General features: G+C 40.3%; 2 protein-coding genes across 8 annotated transcripts in view; one reads left to right on the forward strand and one right to left on the reverse strand.

The window, feature by feature from the left end:
* DMTF1 (cyclin D binding myb like transcription factor 1) overlaps positions 1-1,359 on the forward strand; it is a 54,750-nt gene extending 53,391 nt beyond the window's left edge. For all 7 annotated transcript variants that reach the window (XM_074268543.1, XM_074268545.1, XM_074268546.1 and 4 more), the window contains one exon: positions 1-1,359. In XM_074268543.1, the coding sequence (XP_074124644.1) occupies positions 1-110 (110 nt within the window). In that variant the 3' untranslated portion in view covers positions 111-1,359.
* On the reverse strand, positions 1,182-26,074 carry TMEM243 (transmembrane protein 243). Its single transcript, XM_074268551.1, has 4 exons — positions 24,608-26,074; positions 4,474-4,524; positions 3,267-3,371; positions 1,182-1,833 (listed from the first exon to the last, which is right to left on the reverse strand). Exons 1-4 carry the CDS (start codon positions 24,683-24,685, stop codon positions 1,711-1,713), a joined length of 357 nt encoding a protein of 118 aa, XP_074124652.1. The 5' UTR covers positions 24,686-26,074; the 3' UTR covers positions 1,182-1,710.
* Positions 26,075-27,544: the final 1,470 nt, after the last annotated feature.

Genomic DNA, 27,544 nt, shown 5'->3' on the forward strand with positions numbered 1-27,544 from the left:
ATCCCATACTACATCATCACCAAGAAGAGTCACATATTATTGGATCATCTCTGGACAGTCCAATTTCAGAAGACTCAAAGGATGTTGAAGATTTGGTCAGCTGCCATTAATATTACCTGCTTAGTAACAAGGCAGTTTGAACAAGGAAGCTGCTCTCAAAACCCTGTGCTGGTACCACTTCCAGAAAAAGAGAACCCTACAGTCAAAGGCTTAATTACCATTCTTCTCATTTAAAATAGCTACAGTGCTTAAGCTATGTACACTGTTGTTGCTATTGAGACTTTTTACCTCATTTACTGGTACACAACTGTCTGAGGCCCACTTTAACTTGCAGTACGAGGGTTCTTGGTTGTGAAGATGTGTTACATTTAACGTTGCCAGTTAAGCCATCAGCAAGGGATTTTGCTTACTTCGTGTCCTGACGAATTAGAACCACCACAACCTGTTTACTCTTTAAATGAGCAAAGGTGCTTAACTATGAGAACAGTCAGAGGAGATTTCTTTTCAGTTTCCAAGTTTGTATTTGGCTAAATTTCAGAGGAAAAAGGTTGCATATCTGTATGGTTTAAAGGGTACTAATAGCCTCATACAGGCCTCATACAGAAATACAAGGTATTTCTACCTATTTTACTAATGTTTGACATCTAGTTGGGACATTTCTTCTCTAAAATTTTTTTTAAAAGATTTATATCTTCTCATGAAGGCTTCCGGCTGGCCCACCACTAGTGATGAGATTTGGGTTTGGTCATTAAAAACATTAATATATTGAAGAAAACTCAGCTACAATGCAATTGGTTTTAAAAGGAGACTATCTGGATGGATGAGAGTAGTCTCTCACACTCCAACCATTCAAGAAGCTACTGCTCTGACTAAAATAAAGATGGCCCCTTATCTAATAATAATGTCCCCAGAAATACTAGGCAGCTACTGCTTAGTGGATTTGTTACACTAAAGCCAACCCAGAACCATTGGTGGTGTTTGGAAGACAGTGGTGAAGAGGAAGTACAGAGTAGTAGCCTCTCCTACTCAGGGGTTTGTTTTTAAATTGGCTTGTGGAATGGAAGAAGGAAACAAAGAAATCAAGAAATCATTCCTATATCAGAAGCATTTTAGCCAAGACAAAACTGACTGACCTATAAGGCTTTGATGAATATGATCCCTATAGAAGAGTCAAAAAAAAATTGTATAAATTATTTTATTTATTATTGTAATTAGATTTTCACAATCAGAGTTTTGTCTAATGTGCTTTTTTTTGTTAATGTGAAATTAAATTGTAGTTACAAGCAATGGTTGGTTGCATAGGGAACAAAATAATTGTATATTCAGTTTAAACAGAAATAAAAGAATATTTGTCTTAGAGCTCTAAGATGTTTGTTATGTAACCCCCTCCCAGTGTGATAGTACATTGTAAAAAAAAAAAAAACAACAACAACAACAACAAACTAAAATTTCAAGTGAAAATAACTTGTGCCATTCTGAATCCATGTGTGGAATATCATAAGTGCAACATTAGCTCTATAAAAAAGAAAAGCACAATGTCACATCGTAGCTCCCAAACAAGAGGGAATTTAGATTTGCAATTAACATGAAAATCATGTATTGAATTCCTGCACAATCTTGCTTCATCTTCGGTTTACTTTACCAATAGAATTCCTATTCAGAGTCCTAATTTGTAGCCGAGAACAGTCTTAGTTTTATTCATTGGCAGCATCACTTTCCCACATCGTGGAAGTACAGGTTGGCACATATACATAACATGATGATAGAAAATAAGATATAGTAAATTAGATTTCTAAATTTCGGTTCCAAATCGCCTTGTCGATACCAGTAGATCTAAAGAAAAGGAATTGGGAAAGGAGGAAGAGATCAAATTAGGTGAAAGACCAGCATTTAAATATTTTTCAGTACTATGATTCATAATGCAACTAATTCTCCTTCCCCTACTTTTACCCACATGGATCAGAAAAAATACTGTTTTATTCTGATTTTTCAGCATAGGATTTTTGCTTCCACTCTCTTATTCTCTCTACCTTATAGTCATAGAAGTATTTTAAACCTTGTGCTTCTAGAGCCAATGTGCTTCTACTTTTCATAACTCATATACTGTAAATATGAAGACAGCATACTTTTAAGATATCTACACCTACTCAAATTACCAATTTTCCAGAGTTTAAACCAAGCATATTTTTCAGCTCATTGAGGGTGTATTCTAGAAAATAGAAATTCATAATTCCTAGAAACATTTAAAATATCCTAACCAGTTAAAGCATCATTCCAGTTTGGGAGGGAGGGCTCTAAATGAAAGCAGAAATCAAATCCCAGAAAATAGACCCCATATTTATCATTTGATTAACTTGGGACACTAAGCTATAAGAAAACAAAAAGTGTCCATAGAGTATGCATTTATACTAACATACCTTATTACTGATAACTTCTTTTTTCCATCTATATGTCACATTTCAAGAGATTTTAAAGTCAGAAAGGGAGTAAAGTATTCCTTAAAACTATGTCTTATTTATCTCTCCCAAGTTCTAGAAGCCAATGATCTTTGTATCTCAGTATTTCTAACTCTATGTAAGAGAGAAGTGACAAGTGATAGAATCATTTTATATGACCTTTCTTGAAAGAACACTTAACCACATATATATGTCTGAGTAGGAAGGGCTTTTCATGGTTCAATATGGCATAACTGGTAGCTAAAACTAGCCAGAAACTTTAAGCATTAGCAGTTTCCCTTTTGGGAGGCCTGTTCACTGATCTTGAATAAAATAATGGTGTTTGAAATTTCAAACCAGGAAAAAGAAGGGCAAAAGACTTATGACAGACAAAATTCACTCTACCCATAATGCATCATCTTTTCCTCAAAAGGACATAGCCCATTCATTTGGCCTTCACTCAATTTAAAACACAGACTCGGTAAGGAGTATTATATTCTAATTTACTGACTATGTAATCAATTCTGTACATTGGGGTCCAACTGCAATGTTGCCTTAAATTCCTAGGCAATAGTACAGTACTAAAGCAGGGATTCAATTCAAATAACTGTGGGAGCTTCCTTTAAAGATTTTTTTTTTTAAACTGACATTGATTTTGAGAATTGTGATATATGATATTTAACAGAAATGGAATGTTAACAGAAATACATGACATCTCCAGTTTCCAAATCACAATTAGGAAACACTGTTTTTTATGTGCTAACAGCACTAAGCCTAGTAAAATCAAACAATATTTGTTAGGGATTATTTAAAATTCCGAATCATACTTACAAGTATGCAGGCAGTAATGCAACTCAAAGAGATACAAACAGCAAAAAATATATTCAGTGGTTTTGGAGGTAGTTGAGGGAACACAAAAGCACTGATCAAAGTTACCTATGTGGGGGGAAAAAAAATCACAGTATTTTGAAATAGTTCTCAAAGACTTGGTTACATTAAAATTCAGGGAATTAAAAACCATGAAAGCCATAATTGTTCGAATCCTTGCTCTCTTTAACCAACAGAGACTGTAAGGCTAAATGTTAAAGGTTTATAGCAGTATAAAAACAAACAAACAAAAACCCCACAAATATTCTCTCCTCTCTGCAGTCTTAGTGGGACTGGATCCAAAGAAGCTTGAAATTAATGTCTATTTATTTTTCTTTGTCGTAAATGCTTTTATCAAGGAAAATAAACAGAGGTAATGACTTGCCATAAGTCATTTTCATATATATTTGCTAAACACTTTTTGGGAGTTCTGAAAAAAGAATCAACCCTAACATAATGTATCCTCTTCTATACTTCAGCCCCAAACAAACTCCATTTCTCACTCCTACCCTCAAAAAAACCCATTTTGATTTCATTGTTAACACCTATTCAGATTCATCTTTGCCTGTGGAGGAAGAACAGAGTCCACTCACCAAAGAAATGTAACAGCCCCTTGCCATTCATTCCACACTTAAACAGCAAAGTCAGGCATAAAGACCAGAGAAGATCCCAATAAAGGCTCAGAGGCCTAAAGCTTTAAAGGTCTTTTAATTTCCTTTGGCTAAGCTGAAGTGGCGCTTCCTAATTTTTCCCCTTTGATGATTTGAGAAATTCCTTCAGTGTTTATAAAGACATTGTGCTATTCTAGTGTACCCTCCCCCACATACTCTTCATTTGCCAATATAAAGATACCTCCTAAAGCTGTAATCTGGGATATAAGGAAGGAAAAAATATTCCTTTTGTAAATTAACTAGAGAACATAAATTGTCCAAGGACACATTTTGCCTCAGGTCCTTGATCATTCTGTGGTTTCCAGGAAATCAAATGTAACCCAGCTTAATATGACCACCTAAATTGATAGGAGACTGGCTCTGCTGCCTAGGAGCTAGATCCCTGTGTCTTAAATGAGGAAGTTAATTCGCTCAGCTTTCTGGCAAGTACAGAACTGAATGGGACACTCAAGTCAACATCACGATTAAAAAAAAAAAAAAAAAAAAAAAGCCACACTTACCAGAAGCAGCAAGGATGTCAAGCTGCCAACCACTAAGTTAATGACACGATCCTGGAAAGAAAGGAAGGAGATGTTTGAGATACCTTAATTTTATCCAGGTTGGTCCCAGAGGAATAGCATCTGGGAGACATCTCAAAGGATGACAACTTGGAGAAGATAGAATGCTGCAAGCCAGTGCTTGGTGAGGAAGGTTATTGAGGAAGTTGGGGAGAAGTGGGTTCAGTCAGGTTATAGGGAACTGTGAAAGCCAGATTTAGGAGGTCTCAGCACATCCCTTTTAGGAATCCTGGCCCTTTGTAAGAGAAAACATTGCAATTCTGCTTCCCCAGCCACCTCTTTCCCAGATTTCCAGTTCCTAAAACTGCCAGAGTCCAAGGGAAATGCCTTCTCCTGGCATCTTCAGGTGTTTGTTTAAACTACCCTTAGCTTACTGCCTCATTCTTTTCACCCAATATTTGAAAGTGGAGCCTTTAAGACCTTAAGAGATCTTTTAATCCAAACAGTTCAATTGAGAGGAGGCTAACCCAGAGAAATAGTCTAGACTGCTTACAGTACAGTACAGTACAGTACAATACAATACAGCACAGTAAGTAGAGCCCTAGGTCTGAGGTCAGGAAGACCAAAGTTTAAATACTTCTTCAGATAGCTCATAGTTGTGTGACTCTGGGCAAGCCATTTTATTCTCACTTTCAATTTTCTCCTTTGGAAAATGGACTCTTGGCACCTACTACCCAGGGATGTTGTGAGGAAAAAAAAAATATTGTAAAGCATTTTGGAGATCATAAGGTGGTATAAAATCATGATAATAAAGACTCAAATAGGGACATACCATCCCATATCCTTAAGTATCTCATGTCTAGTGCTTTGAATTGGGTCCCAAGAAGAGACAGAAGGAACTTGAAGATTATAAATGTTGGTCAGGAGAAGCAAAGAAAAATCATTTAATACTAAATTTTTCCTAATAAGATTTTGAATATTTATTGGACAATACTTATGTTTTCCTTAAAAAAAAAAAAAAAAAAAAAAAAAAAGAGTTATCATTATCAGAGCATTAAGAAGTAGAAAGCACCCAGAGATATAATGCTGGTCTTGAATATGAAAAACATGGGTTAACCTTTGAGTTTCTCCTTTCCTCACTTGTGAAATGGGAATAATAATTTTATTTGAGTTGTGAGGAGTCACACATTGTCAACTGAACTGGAACCTGCCTCTAACCTGTGCTGGGGTAGAGCTGAACGGAGCAGGCTAGGGATGAGGGAGTCAGGGATCAAACAGAAGTTTTCATTCATTTCAATGAGGAAGGCTACATTTGCAAGCTGAAGACCTCCTCTGAGGGGGAGGGCTTTTCTTGCTGGAGAAGACAGAGTTTATATACATAAAAATCACAAGTGGGCTGGACCATGTCAATCATTCTCTGGTCTTCGGTGGCATTTCCCTTGGCAGGTTCACACATGGACAGTGCAGGCCTTCCTGGGACCTGTGTGAACAATTTCCAAGCTGATTGTCTCCAAGCAGGGTACAGAATCAGTGGGAACAGGAAAGCGGTACCTGGCAGGTCCAAGGAACAGGGACTGGGAGCGTGACAAGAGATATGATACATGTTGCCTCTCATGTCCCTAGGAAATAGTGGGAACTAAAATCATAAATCCCCCAGAGAACACCTGGTCCTGGTCAAAGCATTAAACTGTCAAGGGTGAGATCATCCAGAGTGCAAAGGATTGTTGTTGTGCCAAAGTCAGGCCCAGCCTGCTCACTTGCTCTTAACTCTGGAAAACAGGGCATCTCCAAAATATTTTGATATTTCCCCCTTTTGGCCAAAGGGGATGGGGTAGTCTGAAATTATCTTTTCCCTTCTAGCCAATATAAGAGAGGCAGGTATAAGCCAAGATGTCATGGGAGGGACCTATCAAGGAAGTCTGTCCCAGGTGTTATTGCTAGTCATTGTTCACCTGCAAGCAGAAAAGTAAGAGGCCAATGAGATTTATGTGTCACCATTGTAACCGAAAAACATTTACATCAAGTCCCATGGAATGCAGTGGTCCTCAAACTTTTTAAATAGGGGGCCAGTTCACTGTCCCTCAGACTGTGGGAGGGCCGGACTATAGTAAAAACAAAAACTCACACTGTCTCCGCCCCTCAACCCATTTGCCATAACCCCTAGGGCAGTATAACCGTCCTCAGCTGCCCGCATCTGGCCCGAGGGCTGTAGTTTGAGAACCCCGGGAATAGAGGCATAGAACTGCCCCAACACTTGAGAGGTAGGTGAGGGGAGAAACCGAGCAAGTAAGAGCCTCCTGGCCAGAGTCAAACAGAGCAGACAAGAACAGTAGGCTAAGGGAACATGCAAAAAAGACAGTCCCAGATATTTCATGCAGTCTTCTGGTCCCTAGACACCTTTTCTTGGACAATATGCTTTATTTTTGGGACAACTTTAATTTCAGTTCCAAATCTATAGGCTCTAACTTAATCTAAAACAATCACTTAAATTTGATTCTCCAATTTTTAAACATCAGAGAATTTCAGTTTACATATCATTTGTTATTTCTATCCTTACCTAAATCCTATATATACCTAAGAATCTTTTAAAATTTATGAGGGATCCAGCTGTAAAATAAACATTTTCTGCCTTTTAAATTATCAAGCAGATTAAAAATGGGAAAATAATTTCATTTTCTGTACCATTATCAATACAATTTGCCTGTAAAATCCAATTAATCCTTAATAAAACTTTAGAACTAATTACCAAACATACTTAAAACCTGAATTTCCATGCTAAATAAATTTGGAAGCCATTCATCAATGTATGTATATAGTTCTTAGAGAAAGCAATTCTGTTGCTTTTCTCAAAATTTTACTTATTTAGAAAACTTTTATATTAGGTCATTGCCTTATTACTTTGTCTAATCATTTACCTCCAAAGCAAATTATCCTTATAATTTGACCACAAATATAGATTAAAATTAAGATGTTCATATTAGAATCCTATAAACTCAAGAGATGATCTAGTAGCAATTGTCTAATAGATTTAGTATTGTACTTCTAAAATTTCTTGATTATAAAAATTTTCTGTAAAAGGTAAAAGAGAGACAAAGTTATAACAATGTTATATCATAATAGAAAAATTCCATCCATTGGAGGGAAAAAACTTCCTTGGCACTGCTGAGTTCCAGGCATGAGTCATGTCTAGCAGCCAATCTAGTCAGAGCATTGAAGGCAAGGTTCAGGATTAACCAAGTGGGGAATTTTCCTTTTCAGCAAGGACTGGCATAATGCGGAAAAAGAGTTAAGAGGCCTGTGTGAGCCATGTCCAAGGTTGTCCCCAAAACCTTTCTCAGGTACAGCCATCCACCTTTAGGCAGTTCCCAGAGCGCAACACATGCCATTTTCTCCTACTATACTGTTGACAATTCAGACAACTATCCCTTGCTTTACTATTTACTATTCTTTCTGGAAACTCAGTTTTTGCTCCTAAGAACCATGTAAGTTAATCAGAATCTGTTTGGATCCCTACCTACAAGAAGCTAAGTCAAGGACATCACAATCCCCCTACCTACCTCTAGCCCATACAGAATTAAACATTCAACCCCTTGGTTCCAGAGCCTGAACATATTAACAACATTATTACAACAATTTTTATTCCTATTTCTATGCTAGAAGGTTGACAAAGTACTTTGTTCTACCATTCTGGAAAGTCCACAGTGCAAGTGCTATACCTCCATTTTACAGATAAGATAAATGCTCACTCAAAGATTAATCTACTTAATCCCTCCATATTCTAGGAGCTGAAGACTCAAAATCAGATTTTCTTAATGCCAGTGTGAATTTTTCACTACAGCAAGGAGCTCCCAGATAATGTAAGAGCCTCAAATTCAGAGGAGTCAGGTGTGGAGAGAAGAGCCCTAGCCTGGTCATCAGTTCTGGTGCTTGTTAAATGAGATTTTGGACCTTGTTTTTCCTCATCTTTCCAAGAAGGGAGTCTGACTCTTCTAGCTCCAGAATCCTGATTCTATTACCTCATCTATCCCTGTCTTTAGGTAGAGTGGTGAAGCCATTTCGGAAAGTTTTTCTTTCACAAGTCCTAAGCAGAAGGTCCTCCAAGTTCCAGCTTCTGGCTTCAGATATGATTGGAAAGAGTGTCACAAGTCAGCAGAGCATCATAAAGAGCCTCAGATACAGCATCCAGGAAAGGAATTCTAGACAGCCACCTGCCCCTGGGTTCCCTGAAATCATCTTCCCTCTAAAAAAAGAACTACCTCATGACACTACACTTAGAACTCCATGGGGGATGAGAAAAGGAAGAGCTATGGCAAGAATAGGATATAATAACTCATCTTCCAAAAGTGCTTTCTCGAGTGCATGATCTCATTTAATCAACACAGTATATACCATGTCAGATATATGTTGGGCAAGAGATCAAGTGAGATATTTAGCAACAATGGAAGGTAGAACCCAAAAGCACTGGGATTTCCTGGGCTAGTCTGGCAGAACAGCAGAAATGCTCCTTCCTTTGGATTTGGATTTCATCCAATGTCACATATGGGTTGATTTTCATAAACTTTTTTTTTTCCTTCTTTGTGCAAAGTGAGGGAAGAATGGGTATGTTTGCAAATGGCCAAAATTAAAGCAAAAAGTCATCAAAACTTTTTTTTTTTTAAGGGAGAGAAAAAACAATAGAAGGGTCTCAGAAAAACCTGCAAGACTACAGTGATTGATCCAAGTCTGGATCCCTAGTCCTAACTTTTACCAGAACTTCTAAAATACATGATTTAATTAACATATGAAAAAATTCTGGCTCCAGGCTCAGAAGAACTGGATTTGGGTCGGGGCTATAATTGTGGGTGAGCCATTTTCGTTTTCTGGGTCTCAGTTGCCTCATCTATAAAATGTTAGCCTAGATGGCCTCCAAGATTTCTTTATGGTTATCAATCTAGAATCTAGTAATGAGGCAAGATAATTGTCATTGGGCTATTAAATATTTGGAGAAAGGAAGCTGTAAGGGAAGAGCCAAGAATATCTCTGATATCACTCTGCAAGAAAGTTTAGAGAATGTTTCTATATCTGATAGCATTTTCCTCAGTTTCTGTTTCACAATTAGATTTAAAAAATGTTTCCCCTGTAGTGAAATAATCCAGAAAGTGAAACAGGTATCTCAGCTGCCCTGACCAGCATATTTACTGCATTATGTAGGTAGGTACTAGTAGTACCCAAGTCAGCTCAGTTCTGCAGTCTGACAAGTGGCTGCTCCTGCCAGCTTCTGGCCAGATGACATTGGATTTTTAGATTCTGTTGCTCTTAAAAGCAATACCATCAGTACAGGGGACTGATGGCTTGGGGCTCAGATGGTCTCTACAAAAGTAGGGGCAGCTACAAAATCTCTCGACTTCAGGCATCGATTTATTAAAGACAATTGCCAGTTTATGAATGACTGCAACAATTCCAGATGAGGAAGCCTCTTCTACAATGCTACAATTCAGCAATTAAAGGGAGGAGTCACAAAATAAAGAGAAAATTTCCTTTGCAGCAAAAATGTAGCCCTGATCAGAGTCCATCCACAGAAAGAAATCCCCTTCTACAGAGAAAAAAGGTGCTAAGGGAGGAAGGGAGAAAGAGGAACCAAATGAGAAGCACTGCCATTCCTGTTTTTATCTTCTCAATCCTTCTTATGAGAAATGAGGATTGATTAAAGAAAAAGGAACCAGGATCCTTCAGGTCTTCTAAGTGATAAGAAAAACTAGTTGTGCAGAAGAGAAAATGCTGTTCTCTTTGTGAATCTAAAATTTTGAAAAAGCAGATAAATCAACTTTCTAGAAAACAAAGTCCATTTCTACCTCCCTGCCCGCCAAGTCTCTGCAGAAAGACGTATTAAAATGGTCATCAAAATAAAGGCTTTAGAAACTTAATCCATGGCACTTAAAAAAAAAAAAAAAAAAAAGTGGGGGGGGGGGAGACATGAGAGTGGAAGAATCTTTTTTTTTGGTCCTGGACCTGTGATTTCTTGAGTATCCATATGGGTGAGGAACTTCCTCTTCCAAAGCAGATTGACCTCTTTCCAGCAATTGATAATCTTAACAGTGTTGTCTGGGGTACAGACAGATCAAGATGATGCGAGTAAACTAAAAAACTGTGCCCTGTTGATCTTAAAATTAACACTTTGAAGTTGTGTACTCTTTGATCTGACTTGAGTCTCAGGCCCTCCTAGGAAGCATATCTCCCCAAATAAGTTAAGTGACGTCATCCAACTGGGCCATTTCTAAGGCAAATCACCCCCCACTCCAGTGGTAGCCAGATCCTCATTCAGGAAGCCTTATTCAATTGGAGATCTGGGCCTAGGGATATTTGCTTTCTTTTCAGCCTGAAACCTGAGCCTCAGATGTCTATAAAGTATATTTCTGAACTCCTGATTCTTGCAGAATGTCCCTTGGTACAGCTGCCTGTCAGGACCTCCTGCCCTCCGTGAAGAAATTCTCTTCTCAGAGAAAAACCTTTTGTTATTTCTGAGCAAGTCAGTCTCCTAGCAAAGCTGATCTCTGCAGGGCCAAAAAACTTCCTTTTTTGCCAGTCTAATATTTGCAGTTAGTTAATTCTTTCACGGGGGACAGGTGCCAACCAGGGGGGATTCTCCGACTTCCACTCTCTGCACTGCTACTAACCTCATCAAAGAGACACATGTCCAGTGTTTTCCAGAAGCAGGGCTTGAACCCAGCTCATTATGTGCTGTCTGTAAAACAAGTTACACAGTACCAAATCCCTCTCTTTTAGAAGTTAATTTAAATTTCAGTGAACTTTTCTGTTTCTTGAGATTTTGATTAAACCCCAATGTGTGTGTAAGGGGAGGGAGAGGCATTGGGGAAAGGAAGGAAGGAAGGAGGGAAGGGTAATAGAAAGGGAGACAACTGAAGATTGGAGCCCTCAAGTGGTCAATTCAGTTTCCACCAAGCCTGGAGGGCTTCCCTTAGTAACAAGACTCACAGTTAAGGGACTTTTATCCCAGGACAGAATTGACTCCATTTTTAAATTATAAAATCCTTAAGGACAGGGATTGTCTTTTGCCTCTCTATATATCCCTAAAGCTTATCTGGCACATAGTAAGCACTCAATAAATATTTACTGAATTGAACTTCATACCAAACTGAAAAAACTGAAGTGCCTCTTTTCTACAGGACCCGGGATCTCATAGCAGCAATATGGAATAGCAAATAGAGAGCTAGCCTTGGAGTGAGAAAGGACCAGATTCAAGTCCCACGGCTGACACAGATGGGCTAAGTGCTTAATTTGTCGGCACCTACGTGGCCCAGTAAATAAAGTTGGACTTGGGAGTCAACAACCCCAAAGTTTGAATCTTGCTTCAGATACTTGCTACCTTGGGCAAGTCACTTTACCTTTCTCAGATTCAGTCTCCTCATTGTTAAAATGGGGACAATAATAGGACTGTTTTGAAGGTCAAATAACGGATGCAAAGTATTTTTCAAACTTTCAAGTGTTAATATAAAGCTTAGGTCTTCCCACTTAGCCTCTGGGTTCTGAAGGCCACTTTCTCAGACTGTCCCAGACAGGTTCATCCACTTTAGTAGATAGAGGCCATTTCCTCACTGGGGGTTCCCTATACCAATGAAATCACAGGTCCTGCTCCTGCCTCCACCACCCCCCTCCAGAAAAAACTTCTTTTATTCATGAGGAGCTCTTCTATTGATGTACACTGCAACCCCTCCATACTTTAGTTTGTTTTCTTGTATTTTCTCTATCACATTTTACCAAAAAAAAAAAAAAAAAACTGATTTCTGATAAGCTTCTGATAACCACCAGTCCACACTTAGCTGGGGCTGATTCTCAGATGACAGACACATGCTTAATTCATGCATGGCTGCCCATGCCTGAAGCCATTCTAGTTTTAGACCAGAGCTTACATTCCATTGGTATAACCTTTGAGAACCCAGTCAACTCTGTGGCTAGAAAGACAATTTAAGTGCATTAATTATTTCCTATCTTATTATCTCGTTTTTTTGTTTTTTTTAAGGCCAATCACCTACACCCCACCCCCAGCAAAATAAATAAATAAAATAACCTTCTCATAAGAGATTTAGAATGCTTGTACATATTGAGACAGGCAAGTAGAAAAGATGCATCTATATAAATTATGCATTACCAGAAGATTTACATTTTAAAATCTGTGTGTATGAAGCTGCAGAATTTTTTAGAATCTATAAATATGCTCTCTCCAGACAGAAGTATATCATATTCAGTATAAAGAAATAAAGAAAGCATACATACAATCTGAATTTTCTCCTAGAATTACTTATCTGGAGATCAGGAGCAGAGTTGCAAGGAGAATACCAGCACAAGCATTCCTCCAAATCTTCTGCCATCCCTTTCCTGAGTCCTTTCCACAAAGCTAAAGTACAAAGTCTGGAAAAATCACAATCCTTTAAAAAGCACCAACACCTTCAAACAAGGCAAAGCCCTAAGACTTCAAGATCCCTGAAGTCAGACTGTCAGTAAATATTAAGGACCTATTATGTGCAAGATATTGTGCTAAGTCTTGAGGAAACAAAAAACAATTCACCCAAGGAAGCCAATAGACACAAGACCTCACTGTTCCTAAAGTCAATCCGTCAATAAACATTTATTAAGTGCCTGAGATAGTCCCTGCCCACACAGAGCTCACAATCTAATGGGAAAGACAAGCAAATATGTACAAATTATAAAATAATTTATGGGGAAAACACTAAAATTAAGAGAGATAGGGAAAAGCTTCCTGTAGAAAATAAGATTTTAGTTGGGATTTGAAAGAAGCCAAAGTTGTAGTGCAACCCTTCTCCAATCCATAACAGCCATTCCCTACAAGAAATTTCTCTTACCTTAGTCACATCCTTCCCAGATCCCATATCATTCATCTAATCAGCAATTCTGGAATACCTCCCATTTAGAAAAAAAGGAAGGGGGGCAGTGAATGGAGCACCAGCCCTAAAGTTTTTGTTCCTCCAAGAACCTTCCTCCACATTAAATTGGCTATTTGAATATCTGAGACCAACTATCAAGTTTCCCCTAAGTCTTCTCCAGACTTAACATGCCTCAATTCAGGATTCCCAAGACAAAGTCCTTGGGAGGACCCCCAAGTCCTCCATTCAGCTGAGTTTTTACACCACCCAAATTAAATTTAAGAGCCCAAGGCTGGTTCATCCCAAAGTAATCCCAAAGGATTAAGTGATGGGAATTATTCTGATTCCAACTTTTGACAGGACTGCTAGCCATTCCCTAGTCATTTAATCAGGCTAATGTTTGTTTTTACTGAAAACTGATCAAGAGGTACCAAGGCTAAGGCTCAAGCTGCTACCTTCCTTCATATAGCTTCCCAGTAGGAAAGGAAGGAATAAGCATTTATATAGTACCTACTATGTGTTAGGCTCTATGCTCAACTCTTTTACAGATTATCTCTCTTTTAGTGGCTTCTGGCCATACTAACTGGTTTGCAGGTCATTTCAAGCCATAAAAGGCCCCATCTATTCCAATACCTTCCACAGCTAACCAGATAAAGAGAGAAACCCTTCTACTCCAAGTGTTTTGAATATCCTTGTTCAATGCTCTTTCTATGCTATGGCTAACTGTTAAAGAACCTACAAGTACCTAATTTCATTCCAACAGGGAATCACCTATATTAACATGATCTACCCAAGTTTATCTTGTATATAGTTTATTTTCTAAATGTTGTATATAGTTTATCTTCTAAATGTTTGTTTGCATGTCCTGTTACAGTAGAAGCTCCTTAAGAACAAGGATTGTCTTTTGCCTCTTTTGTATCCCCACCAAATGTGTGGTACCTGACACATAGTAGATGCTTAATAAATATTCAGTGATTATACATTATACAACTCTATGATAAAGTCTTGATTTGAGGAAAAGGAAAAAGGCAGATGGGGAAGCCTAACTCCTAGATTAAGAGTTAGCATTGTTGGGATGGGACATTTTCATTCAAAGTAGAGGAAAAAGTTGGAAAGCATGGTGGGAAAATCTCATCTAGTCAAGAGGAAATAAATTACTACCTTTCCAAGAAGTACTGATGCTACACAATACCTCTCCCCCACAAGTTCACCTGTGGCTTTTGTTTAAAAGGCAAAAAGACCTTTATTACCTCGTCAATACTTTGTAACTGACTCTATGTTCAAATCTATAACTTGACATTCTGGTGACTGTCAAATTCATTTGTTTGGGAATAAAGGAAGTTGACTCATTAGACAAGCAGTCCTTAGGAAGGAAAGGAAGAGAATAAGGTATGTACCAGGCATTATGCTACCCACTTTTACAAATATCTCCTTTGATCCTCACACCAACCTTGGGAAGAAAGCATTATTGAATTCAGTATTCAATAGTGAATATTATTTTACAGTTGAGCAAAATGAAGCTACTTGACAGAGGTAAAGTGACTTGTCCAGGGTCTCACCTAAGGGAAGGGTGAACTTGAACTCAAATCTTTCCAAATCCATCACTACCAAATGTCCTGAGATTGCACTGTGTTATCACCTAAATCGTGGGAATCCCCTGGAAAAGCATGGCATGAGTCTCTAGACCCAGTGGGAACAGGACCCAAGACCCAGAACAGATACACTTATCCCAGGGAAGGTGGTGGTCTATCCCCAAATTGCAACACCACAAAAAGACTGGGGGAGGCTGAAGTCTGGATACAGTGGTGGGAGAAAGCAGGCTCCAAGAGATCTGCCAAGTATAGGTTTGAGTAAGAAAGCAACTCCTTGAGAAAAAGCCTCAATCAGTAACTATTATGAAGATAATAGTTATAACTCTGCTCTGCAGCTCCACTGATAGCAATTTTTTTTAGACTGCCATTCACACAGCTTAGCCTTTAGAAATCATTAGACTACTTTGTAAAGATCTGGGACATTTAGTCCATCTTGTTTAGATTCTGGAATAAATTCAAAAGCATACAGAAAAATTAGGTAATAGGAACTTAAAGAGTGTACCCATATAGTCACAAACATGAGGCTGCACAATTGAGTTACAAGTCAAATGGCAAGGGATGACAAACTTGATCAAGAAGCAATTATGAATGCCTGCCAAGTGTGAAGTGATGTACAGTGGTCCTTGCCCTCAAGTTGCTTATGACATAAAAAAGCTGCCAAAACTTGTGTATTTTAAATTACAAGAACCACATGAAAGTACCACATGATTTCAGAGAAGGAAAACCTCATCATGGCCTAGAGGATAAGGCTTCCTACAGGTAGCAGGACTTCACTGCTTAGTAACAGAAGAGAGGACTCTATTGCCTTCAATAGACCAGGCAGATTGATTGGGTCCCATTAGGAAAAACAGTTGAAACTACAAGTTGGGGAAAGAGGCTGGGGCCTTTTCTTTTCCTTTGCTGAGGCAATTAGGGTTAAGTGACTTGCCCAGGGTCACACAGCTAGGAAGTGTTAAGTGTCTGAGGCCACATTTGAATGCAGATCCTCCTCACTTCAGGACTGGTGCTCTTATGCCCCGGGGCCAAATTTTACAAGGTCTCAAATACCAGTTTGTGGTTTGAACAGTTTTGTGACCATTTAACCTCTGAAACATATAAAAGGAAGCTCAAAAGACCCAACTACCTGACATTTAGTAAATACTTTCTTAACGCTATGGGGAATCCCTACTCCAACCTGGTTTAGACTGGCTGCATTTAGACTTAATAAACTATGAGGAAAATTAGGAAGAGTAAGAAGAGGGGAGGAGTTAGGAAGTCAAAAGATTAGAGAAGATTCAGAACAGAACAATGGCAGAGGGAAAGAACAAAATAAAACATATGTATCATAGAATTTGGGAGCTGATCCTCTAATCAAATGTTCTCAATTTAAGGATGAAGTAACTGAGGCCCAGATGGCTTGAACGACTTTCTCACAGGTAGTCAATGCCAAAGGCACACCTGAAACTTGACATCTAGACCACCATATACTTCTGCTTAAAAGAGTAAGTAACTGGCCGTAGCACCCAGGGCCTGATTGCCATTCGGAGGCCTTAACTTGGGTGTAGCACCAGGAATATCATGCCCACAGAAAGGTCCTGGGTAGAAATCTAGTCTGAAGAAAGAAGACAATGACCTGCGCCAAGTACAATGTTCTTTTTTTATAAGCAGGCAGAGAAAAGGCCTGCCAAACAAAGAGCATCTTAAATACAGCTGTGTCGTCAAATAAACCATGGGTTTAGCACACACACCCTAATACCCTCTGCATTAATTATAGCACTGTCATCTGTACACCATCATTTACCAAAGGCACAAGTGAGAGAGAATTAATGGGAGAGAACCAGGCAATGGGCCACCAAAAAAAAATTTAAAATATCACTAATTAAAGTACCTTAAGAAAAGAGGAGGGGAAAAATTTAGGGTTGATGTCTAGTAAGTTTTCTCATTTGCCTTTTGGTTCTTTCAACAAAAAGGAATGACAACCTCCTTTTTTAGGGGAAAACCCTGGGTAAGGGATTCCCAAGATACTCCAAACAATGGAAAACATGACTCTCAGATACCGTCTTACTGAAAGCTGTACTCTTCCCCATTGACTCTACATGGTAAGTTCATTTACTTCTCCTCCCTTAAGGTCCTACCTTACCATTCCCCTGATTAGTTTCAACACAACCAAAATCTAGTCAGAATAACAATTGAATTTAGCATTATTCTACAAGTCAAGATTCACAACATTAAAAGAAAGGAGAAGATATAGCATCGAGATAAAGTAAAAAAAATCCCAGTCACTTTCCAGAGTTGAAGATATCTTTTGATTTTTTTATTCCACAATCTGAAATACTTCTGAGCCTTTTTTTGGTCTCATTTTCCCAAACAGAAAAAAAGGCATTTTACAGTATGGAAATGGTAGGTTTATAAGTACAATAAAAGATATCTCAGAGATCTAAATTGGGAAGGGGACCTCAGATATTTTGACAAACCTGAAAACTTCTGTAGTTTGCTAAAAAAATAATAAATACACCTAAATAAACAATAAGCACTGCAACGAATAATATTTTTTTTTTTTTTAAAGAGTTCAAATCCAGCCATGGATACTTACTAGCTATGTGGCCCTATCTATAAAATGGGGATAATATACCACCTACCTCCCAGAATAGTTATATCAAATGAGGTATTTATAAAAATATTTGCAAACCTTAAAAGTACTATATAAATGCTAGCTATTAAGACATGGATATGAGGAAAGGAGTTTTATTATGGTTAATGATCCTAATCAGGAACCAGGGAAGTTACAGATGTTTTCAACTTTAAGTTATCTAACATAAATACATCCCACATAACATTGAATAGTTTCACCAAACAAAACATTTTACATTTCAAACTATCACTCAGAGAAGTATTATGATCACTACAACTGGGGAAAGTGAGGCTCAGTTTGATTAATGGGTGAGAAAGAAGTGATCCAGCTAATAATGGCAGAGCCAAGGCCCACTCAAATCGTTTTTCAAGTCCAGTTCCATTGTTCTTTTGTTTAGATTGTACTACCTTCTCTAGACACAGGGGGTGTGGATGGTCGAACTCATCTTTATGAGTTCAAATTGACCTCAGCCACTTACTAGCTATGAAATTCTGGACAAGTCACTTAACCCTTTTAGTTTCCTCATCTGTAAAATGGGCTGGAAAAGGCAATGGCAAATCACTCCAATATCATTTTCACCGAAATCCCAAATAAGGTAGAGAAGAGTCAGACATTACTGAAAACAACTAGAACTACTTTCACTAATAAACTGGTGAGGAGTTTTTAAAAAAACAACATTCATATGAAAAAAATATTGGGGGAAAAACTTTTCTTAGAAGCCAAGAACTGGAAAACAAAATGAATGTGTGTTGGTTAGCTTAACAAACTATGAATGCAATGGATTGTTACAATGTTAGAAGAAACAATTCTTCAAGGCCACTTGGAGAAAATAGTACTAACTGATATAGAACAAAATAAGCAGGATGTACATGTACAAGGTACATGATGACCACCAAAAAAAAAAAAAGTAAAGAAAAACATTAAAGTATTCCAAACTATAACCAATTCAGAGACCAATCATCAATTCAGAAGACAGATGAATAATACCTCCCACCTTCCAGAAGACAATCGGTAGATAAAAGAGTCAAAAGACACACATTTTCAAATATGGACTGAGTTGATTTGTTTAGGGTTGGGAAGAGATGGGTGGTAGTACAGAAGAGAGAAGGATCTGAGAGAAATGACACAGATATTTTCAAAAAGAAACATAAAACATTTTTACAAATAAAAAGCAGGTGGTACCACATCCTATATTCCCATTAAAAATAATAGCAAGGAGTTTATCCTAAATGTTATAGATGATAGGGGTTTGGAGGTTTCACAATCAAACAAAATTTTGAGTACTCTAAGATCAAAAATTTAAAAAAAATTTTTAATCCTTCAAAAGGATTTAGTTGGCTAAGGAGCATTTGACTGTTAACAGTTAAACAAAAAAGCTCTAAGCATTTTTTAATGGGGGGAAGAGAGGAACAATGGAAGGAAAAAACCATAGGTATCCATTTTGGAAATGGCTAAAAAGTTATGACTTGTTAATATAAAGAAATATCATTGCACTAAAAAACTTCATTAAGACACAAAAATTACGGGCAATTCAGATAAATACATACATACATATATATAGGTTTATATATATATATATTTATATTTATATGTAATATATACTCAGAGGAAACAGAACCAGGAAACAACATGTAAAATTACTATAATCCATGAAACAAAAAAGAATACTAAAATGAAGCAAAATGCTGTGTTAAGTCATAGAACAGATGAGGAAAAGTGTTCCTTCCTTTTTGGAAATAAAGACAAGGGTTGGAGAATGAAGCCTATATATCAGATGAAATTCTTGTATTGTGTGGCTTTTCTTGTTTTTGTTACATGAGAAGGCTCATGTGGTAGTCAGAATAGTATACAGAAATTACTATCCTGAAAAGCAAAAGACATCAATAAATTTGATTTTTTTAGAAAGAGCTCCCCTGGAGAGAAGGGTCCCTTTAAAGCCTACCTCAGACACTATCTCCAATTCATCCTGTATCTATTTTCCTGCTACCTAATTGTTTACATGTGGTCCCTTCCATTAGACTAGGAGCTCTTTAAAAACAATGTACAATTTTTGCCATTCTTTTATCCCAGCACTGAACATTATTCCTGATGCATAATAAGTGCTTAGTATTTCTCAGGGTTGTTTTTTTTTTTTTCTTCTTGATCCAATTTTTCTTGTGCAGCAAAATAAATATGTATACATATACTAGATTTAACATATATTTTAATATATTTAACATGTATTGGATTACCTGTAAGCTAAGGGGAGGGGATGGGGGGAAGGAGGGAAAAAGTTGAAACAGAAGGTTTTGCAAGGGTTAATGCTGAAAAATTACCCATGCAGATGGGTTTGTTCATGTGCCTCTACCACCTACATTTTCTCCTCAAGTTGCTCCTTAGAGGTGACCATCTTTAAAAAAAAAAAAAAAAAATTAGACAATCTGAAGAGTGACTATTATGTCTTGGTATCAGAAACAAAGATTAGAAAAAAATGAAGTAAACAAAATAGCACTGAAGAAAGATCAGGTTCTTTAGAGACTTTCCCCATCCATCCCAATTTCACTGTCTCAATGTTTTAGACAATTTCAAAGCATCTTTCTTCTTGTATTGTTATTTAACTTTTTGTTGCAGTTCTAGGAACCAAAATAAGCAAAACTCTGCAAACCTATTTTCTCACCTTATCTCCCACACCAGGAATTCTCTCTGAGCACCAGCAAAATGTTTTCGTATGCCTGCTAATGAAAAGTTTAAAAAATGTGGCAAACTTGAGGGATTTGACATTTGCCATTTTCTCAACTCAGTCACAAAGTTGGTAAGGTAACATGTGGCTTTTTACCTTAAGGCATAGGCTTAAACTCCCAAGTGTGGCCTCTACCAGATGAAAATGTCAAGGGGAAATATTTAACAAAATAAATAAAAATAGAACACAGATACAGTTAATATGTGGTTTCCTAAGTCAACATGCAGTCATCAGGGATCCTTTTATAAACTTTAGGGGCACTGCAAGTTTGACACCAATGTTTTAAATTATTTACCTTCAATATTTCCAAAGCAATTAAATGCCAAGTTTATGGAAGGCATCATAACCAGCACAATAATGTCCGAAGGCAAATCATTTTACTTCCCTGGGTCTCAGTTTATTTGTAGAAGCTTCGAGGGAGTTGGACTAAATGATTTCTAATGTCTCTTTCCTCAGGATCTAATTCCAAGGGCAAGAAAACTTGTTGGTCCACCTCCCTGCCATCCCCATTTCCAGCACTGGGGCAGAAGCAGATAAAGGAGTGAGGGCACAGGAAAATAAAGAATAGAAATGTTTTTAAAAAGACACAATGTGGCATAATGGAGAGAGAACTGGCTCTGCCTTTGACAGTACTGGGTAGTGAGTTCTTGGGCAAGCCTGACCTCTCATGCCCCAAGTAACTTTCACAACTGTACATTACAGATCCCAGTGGAAGAAAGGTTGCACACCAGAAGATCCCTATGTAGATAATTTCACAGGACTCTTTTGCTCCGTACCATCTTCCCTCCCCAGAAATGCAGGTCAAGAGCCAACAGAGAATGATCATTTTATTTTTGTTTTCCCATTCTAGACACAAATGCAAGCACGAGAATAAAAAACAAAAGAATTTTCTGTATAGATTCATCACCTAAAGCTATGTTTCTTGCCTTTCTTGGGAAATAGAGAAACCCCATTCCCTTACACTCCAATCTCCTTTGAGGAAGGGGAAAATGTCCATTTCCTTCATTTTCTCACCTTGTCTCCCCCCCTTCCTCAGTTGCTTGAGGCCCTCTGAGGACCTGTGGCCAAACCCCCTAGGAGTGTTGATAACCTACCTGAACTCATTTTTCAATGATTAATTCCCACCTGCTAAATGTAGCTGGAGAAAAATCACAAAAACACTACAAATTTATATTATATTCTTCAAAATGATGGGGGCAGCAGTATGGCACAGTGGACTGACCATTGGCCTTGAAGTCAGGGGAACCTGAGTTCAAATATGGCCTCAAACACTTAACTCTCAATAACTAGCTGCTATGTGATCCTTGGCAAGTCACTTAACCCCAAGCCTCACAAAAAAGTAAATAAAATAAAATGGACCCTCTCACTGTGGCAAGGCATTACTTTTTACACCTCCCCGAGTCACTATCCCACTCATCACAGGAGCTCTTCCAAACCTTTTCATCCTTTTCTAATCTTTTCATGGTTTCTCTTCTTCAAACCGTTTCAGACAAGAATTTTGTCTCACTTCACTCGAAATTTCAGGCCATTCATCAGACTTCCCCTTTTCCCCTATCTCCTCCTCCATTCCTGTCTCACTTGGAAAAGCGGCCCTTCTTAACAAGGTAAATCTCTCACCCTATGAGTGATTCCATTCCATCTTATATATCCTCCAGCAAAATGCCCCTTTTCACTCCCATTCTCACCTATCTTCAGTCTCTCCCAATCTCCCGGTTACCTACAAGCATGCTCTTACTTCTTCCAATCTCAAAAGACCCTAATTTGATCTTCCATCCCCTAACTCCCTTCCTTTTTTGACTAAACATCTTTAGAGGCAGTCTGAATTTACTTTCTTTCATTCTCTTAAGTCTCAACTTCCGGTCCCCAGAGTTCATTCAACTAAAACCGTTCTCTTTTAAGTTACAAAGGACTTCCTAATTACAACCCTCTTTTCTCTTTTACCTTTCCATAATCTCAATTGTTCTCTTCCCCTAAATTTTCTCCTTACTCAAGGTTTCCATGACAATACTCTCTACAGCAGATCTCCGGCAACTTCTGAGGCTCCTTTGCCGAAATCTTCCTCCAAGTCACACCAGCTAAATGGGGACCCCTCCCCCCCAATCCAGGTTCTGTCACTCAGCTGTTATGGATTCAATTATCTCCAAGCAATTCTCAGCCCTATTTATCCAGTTCCTAACTTCTTTTCTAATCTCTCAATTTACATCTCCTGTTGCCTACCAGATGTCATGAACTAAATGTCCAATGGGCATTTTAAAGTGAACTCAATATCTTTCCTCCAAACTCTATTCTTTTCTGAACTTTGCTGTCACTCTAGATTCCTACTACCCTCCCCGGCACCCAGACTCAAAATGAAGCTGTTATGCTTGATCCTCGGAGCTCTTTCAGATATGCCCCATCCAATCTATTCCCAGCTTTTCCCCCACTCCAGTTCATCCTTCACTTAGCTGTCCAAGTGATCTTAAATTGCAAGTCTGAACATGTCATCACCTACTCAAAAAACCCCAGGATCAAAGTTCCTTGTCCCACAGTCCTTCCTAATTTGATGCCCCTCATTTTCCCAGTCCCTCATTATTCCAGATCTCACCCAAAACTCCTTACTGTACCTTGAACAAGAAATGTCATCAGGTATTTTCATTTACAGAATGAACGCTTGGGTTGTCTTCCACTCCCTCTCTCCTAACCTCCCCCCTGTTCTCCAAGTCCAGCTACAATCCCACTTGCAAGTTTTCCAGTCCCCTTAGCATCAGTGCCTTCCCTCTATTAACCATCTCGAGTTTATCTTGTATACAGGCACAGCTGTTTGTTTGTGAGCACCCCGTTAGTCTGGGACTTCTTTGAGAGCAGTGACTGCTTTGTCTCTTTCTTTGTACCCCCAAACCTTAGCACAGTGCCTGGCACAGCATTTCATCGATGCTTACTGGCTGGTGAATTTAGAGATGTAATCTACTTCCTCAGAAGTTTAACCCAAAGTAACCAAGACCATTTCCAAATCATCACAAAGTGGGGGAGTTTTTCCAAGTGTTCTGCTTCTGACAGTTCTCTATGGTCCCATACATATTGTGTGATATAAGCATAAAACAAAAGGCTAAAAAATAGGTCAGAAGACTAGATCTTATCTATGAAGCAGTTGTATCTTGATAGTGCAAGACTTAGATGTAGAAGGTAACTTACTAGAAATAAATTGTATATAGCGACCACCTTCTTCTGCAGTAACCCAAAGCACCTCAGAACCAATTGCTAGTGGCAAGGATAATCAATGTCCCTTTATAGGCGAGTAGAAATATAAAGGAAACAGGCCAGTAACTTGCCATTACTCAGCAATTTAATACTAAGGGTAAGAGATAATTCCATCAAATTAATGCATGCACACTATCTCTCCTTCAGCACATTTATTCAAATTAGATAAAGCAATTACCTTACGATTAACAACCTCCAGTGATACGTCTTATCATACCCACCTCCCAGGTGAAGGAACTGCCTCCCCAAGAACACACAAAGTGGGACAGCCTCAGAGGAAGGTGCTCCTTCCATTAGATGATTTCCTGACTATCTTCTCTCAATCCTCACCCAACTGAGCCACCCCCACATTCTTTCATTTTACTTCCAAAATGTTGACCCCCAAGTTAAGGAAATATTTCTTTTACTAACAACTTCATTCCATTCTTTCATCCCAAAGTGGAGAATTACCACGTCCTCTTGAGGGGGTTGGGTTAGGCGAGTGAGAGTACTTCAGAAGACCATAAGTTTCCAAAAGTACCCTTCAGGCAAACTCTCCGGAAAGAGGAACCAAAACCAAACAAACCTCTTCGGCCTTTCTTTGCGCCTCCCCCACCCTGGGGGTAAAGTACACCTGGGAAGGGGAGCTGGGTCCCAGAAGTCCTTCCCGGAGAAGAAGGACCCTTCCCCCCGCCCCGGCTTAAGAGGAGGAAGAAGTGCAAGAAGAGCTTTACCCCCTCCTCTAATGGACTAGCTCTCCACTCCAGTGCAGGTGCGAACTGAGAAGTTTCTCTATTCCCCCTCCCCCTCCCATTAGGTCCCCATCTTCAAAGGTCTCAGCCAACCTTCCCTCTACGTCTCGGAGACCTGAAGTGGTCTTCAGGAAACTCTTCAGAGTAATAATAGGACGGCCTTTTTGGAAGCCCAGCGGCCCTCGTGCCCCCACCCCCAGGGAGGAAAAAAAAAAAGTTAAGGCCTAACTGATTTCGTTAGTTTGGGGAACTCCAGGTGAGCAAACTCCTTCCAGTCCCAGCCCCACAAGCCGGCCGGCACCGAGTCAGGCCGCAGAGAAGGATGTCAAGAGGGGCCACAAATACCCGAAAGCTAAAGCCTGGCTCACCCTTGCCGACGTTTCTCCGAACAGGGGTCTGTTGTCCAGGCCACTGGTGCCATAGGTCCTAGTGGTAAAGTCCTCCATACTCCCCTGTTTTGTCCCTTTCAAAGAGCAGTAGTTTGTTCTCGCCAATCGTCTCTCACGACAGAGCCATCTCCGGCTCCGGTGGCCTTTACTCCCACGACACACCGGGCCCGCTGTTTAAGGTGCTCATTGCGGGGGAACTATCGATTGGAAATGGCTCTAAGGGGGACGCTCAGTGCCGGGTTCGGAGCCCTCCTTCTCCAACTTCGAATTCCTCCTTCATGGTGAGACGCCGCTGCAGGGGGGGTGCAAAGGTACCACAGCCATCCGGCCAACAGGTTCTCCGGGGAAACTCGTACGGCAGGGCTGGCCTCCCCTTCCGATAATCCTACCCCCCAAACGTGAGAAGTGGTAGTTCCCCCTCCCTTCTCCCCAAGGGCTTCTTCCCGGCGCCCTAAAAACAAGTTACTTTCTCCCGCTGTCCCGCCGTCCCACAGGAAACCTGAGGCTCTGCAACCGAGTCAGATGGAAGACGGGGATGAGGGGGCGCAGGAAGATGTCCCCAACTGGGCCCCGTCGTGGATTCAGCCTTCCGAAAACAGTAACCTCTGGTACTTTCTAAAAACCGTCCGACCGCGGCCGCGTCGCTAGAAAGCTGCAAGAGTGCCCTTCCCCCTCCCTCTTTTTCCAAACGGGAGCCAGAGCAAACGAGGCGTCCACACTGCACGGAACCCCCGTTCTGCGGCGCTTTCAACGCGGGCACTTAAATCAAAGCCGCAGCCGTGCTTAATAACACACTTTCCTTCTCTCAATTGTTGCTCTTCCCCTCCCCTGGCTTGTTTGGCAGCGGGGGCGTTTCCGAGCCAGTGTGGGATCTTCTCAAGCACAGCTCTGCGGCGGGACCCGCGGCCTGGGGAAGGGGGAGGAATCGGCCCCTTCTTCGGTCCTGCAGAGATTGCCTCGTCTTTTAAGGGGAAACACACACCACCGGGCTGCAACGTAGCTCGACCCCCTGAGTCCGGAGCCCGAACCTGGCCACTTTCTCCCGCTCGCTCGCCGGGGCGGTCCTCCGGGTGAGCATCCTGACCAGAGGAGCGGAGGAGGGACGAAGGGAAGGAAGGTACCTCCCCCCCACCCCACCCCCCGCAGCCCCAACGCCCAAGGCAAAGTCCCTGGTTCGCTGAATCCCGCTCTCGTCCGTGCGTGGCGTCCGTAAGGAAAAGCCAGCAAACGTTAGGAGATAGAACTCTGCCGGAGCAGGCGTTCCATCGCCGCTGCGGATTCTGGGGTGCTCAACCCGCGTCCAGGAGAAGCAGGTACAGTGGGCCAACCTCCCGGCCCGACACCCGCGCCTTCCTGGCTAACCCCCCCCCCGCCACTGTCGCAAACCGAGCCTCCCCTCCCGTCGGCTTGCAGCCGGCCCGCGCGTCACGGCCAGGGCGCACCAATCTGGCAGAGCGGGGGGAGGAGCGCGAGCGGCAGAGCTTTATTTCTAGAGCTGCGGAGATTATTCCGAAATGGAAGGCGAGCTCCCGGCGTGGAGGCGTTTCCACACGGCTTGGGACCCTTAGACCCATTTAGACTACGAACGCTTTCTCCCCCTCCCCCGCCACCGTCGTGATTAAAATGAACCTTTAAAACCCGAACTCGCCGGTCCCAGGGCCTGAGGCTGAGGGGGTGGGGCTTGGAAAAGTTTGCTTGTTGCAACTAGTTTCCTGCAGGCAGCTCCAGAAATGCAAAGTGATTTCTCTGACCGGGTCAGACTGACCACGGACCGCAGGGCCGGAAAAACCATATTTGTGGCTGCTCCTCTTCGGAGGAGTGGGACCTCGCTCTCCGAGGGTGGGCGCAGCTGGAAACCCAAACACTCAAGCAGGGAGCAGCTCCCTCCCCTAACCCCTTTAGGCCAAGTGAATTCTTGGCCTCCCTCCCAGCCCCGGCGGGAATTAACCAGCCAGCTCCTAATTCGTACTTTCACTAGACACCGCGCTAAACGCTGCCTTGGGCATCTGCATTCCGTATCTCTCGATAGACTGTAAACACCTCCAAAAAAGGACCTGTCTTACGGCGTCTGTGCATCCCCCGCAGCGTGGGAGATCAATAAACTATGGTTGAGTGAATGGCCAGATTGTGGATGGAAGGCATTTTAGAGAATGACAGACCAAAAGAATTGGGGATAGATGCTGCATTTTTTTTAACTGTCCCAATGAGGGCAGGTAACAGTTGCATTTTTGTCCATACATCCCCAGTGCTTACTGCAGCTTATTTATTAATTGAACGAGTATAATTTGCAGATCACTAAAACTATTTTTTCATTTAATACTTCCCTTGTGGATACATATCTTATACCTATTTCTATTCAATCTTGTTCCAAGTTCTTTCCCAGAAGTAAAGTGAAGGAGTTAGAGTTGATGACCTCTGAAGCTCTCTTGCTGCATTGCAACACAATCTCTCCCAGTGAATGTCTCTAAGAAGTATGTATGTTAGTTATTCATCCTTAAGTTGCTACCAAGTCCTGCTAAAACTCAAACTAAGCTACTCTCAGCTTTTCACAACTATAAACCTCTGCAGAGCAGAAAGCAGTCTCAGTGGAGGAAAAGATCAGCTCAGTTAGGGACCTGTCCCACAATAATTATTATACTTTTATATCTTGGTGCTTTTTTTCCCTTTTTTTTTTTTTTTTTTAAATACTTTTTGTGATGGGGAGTGAGGTAACTGGGGTTAAGTGACTTGCACTTGAACCCCGGTCCTCCTGATTTCAGGACTGACTGCCATCTTGCTACCCTTATCTTGGTGCTTTTCATATTAAGTTTCTGAACTGTCAAATACGTTTTAAGATTTTTCTTACATAAAAATTATCCTGAAATCTAAAAGTTTACAACATGATATGGTGTCCAGATTTCAAAATTACAATAGTAT

The sequence above is a fragment of the Sminthopsis crassicaudata genome, chromosome 5 (genome assembly GCF_048593235.1).
Source record: "Sminthopsis crassicaudata isolate SCR6 chromosome 5, ASM4859323v1, whole genome shotgun sequence".
Lineage (NCBI taxonomy): Eukaryota > Metazoa > Chordata > Mammalia > Dasyuromorphia > Dasyuridae > Sminthopsis > Sminthopsis crassicaudata.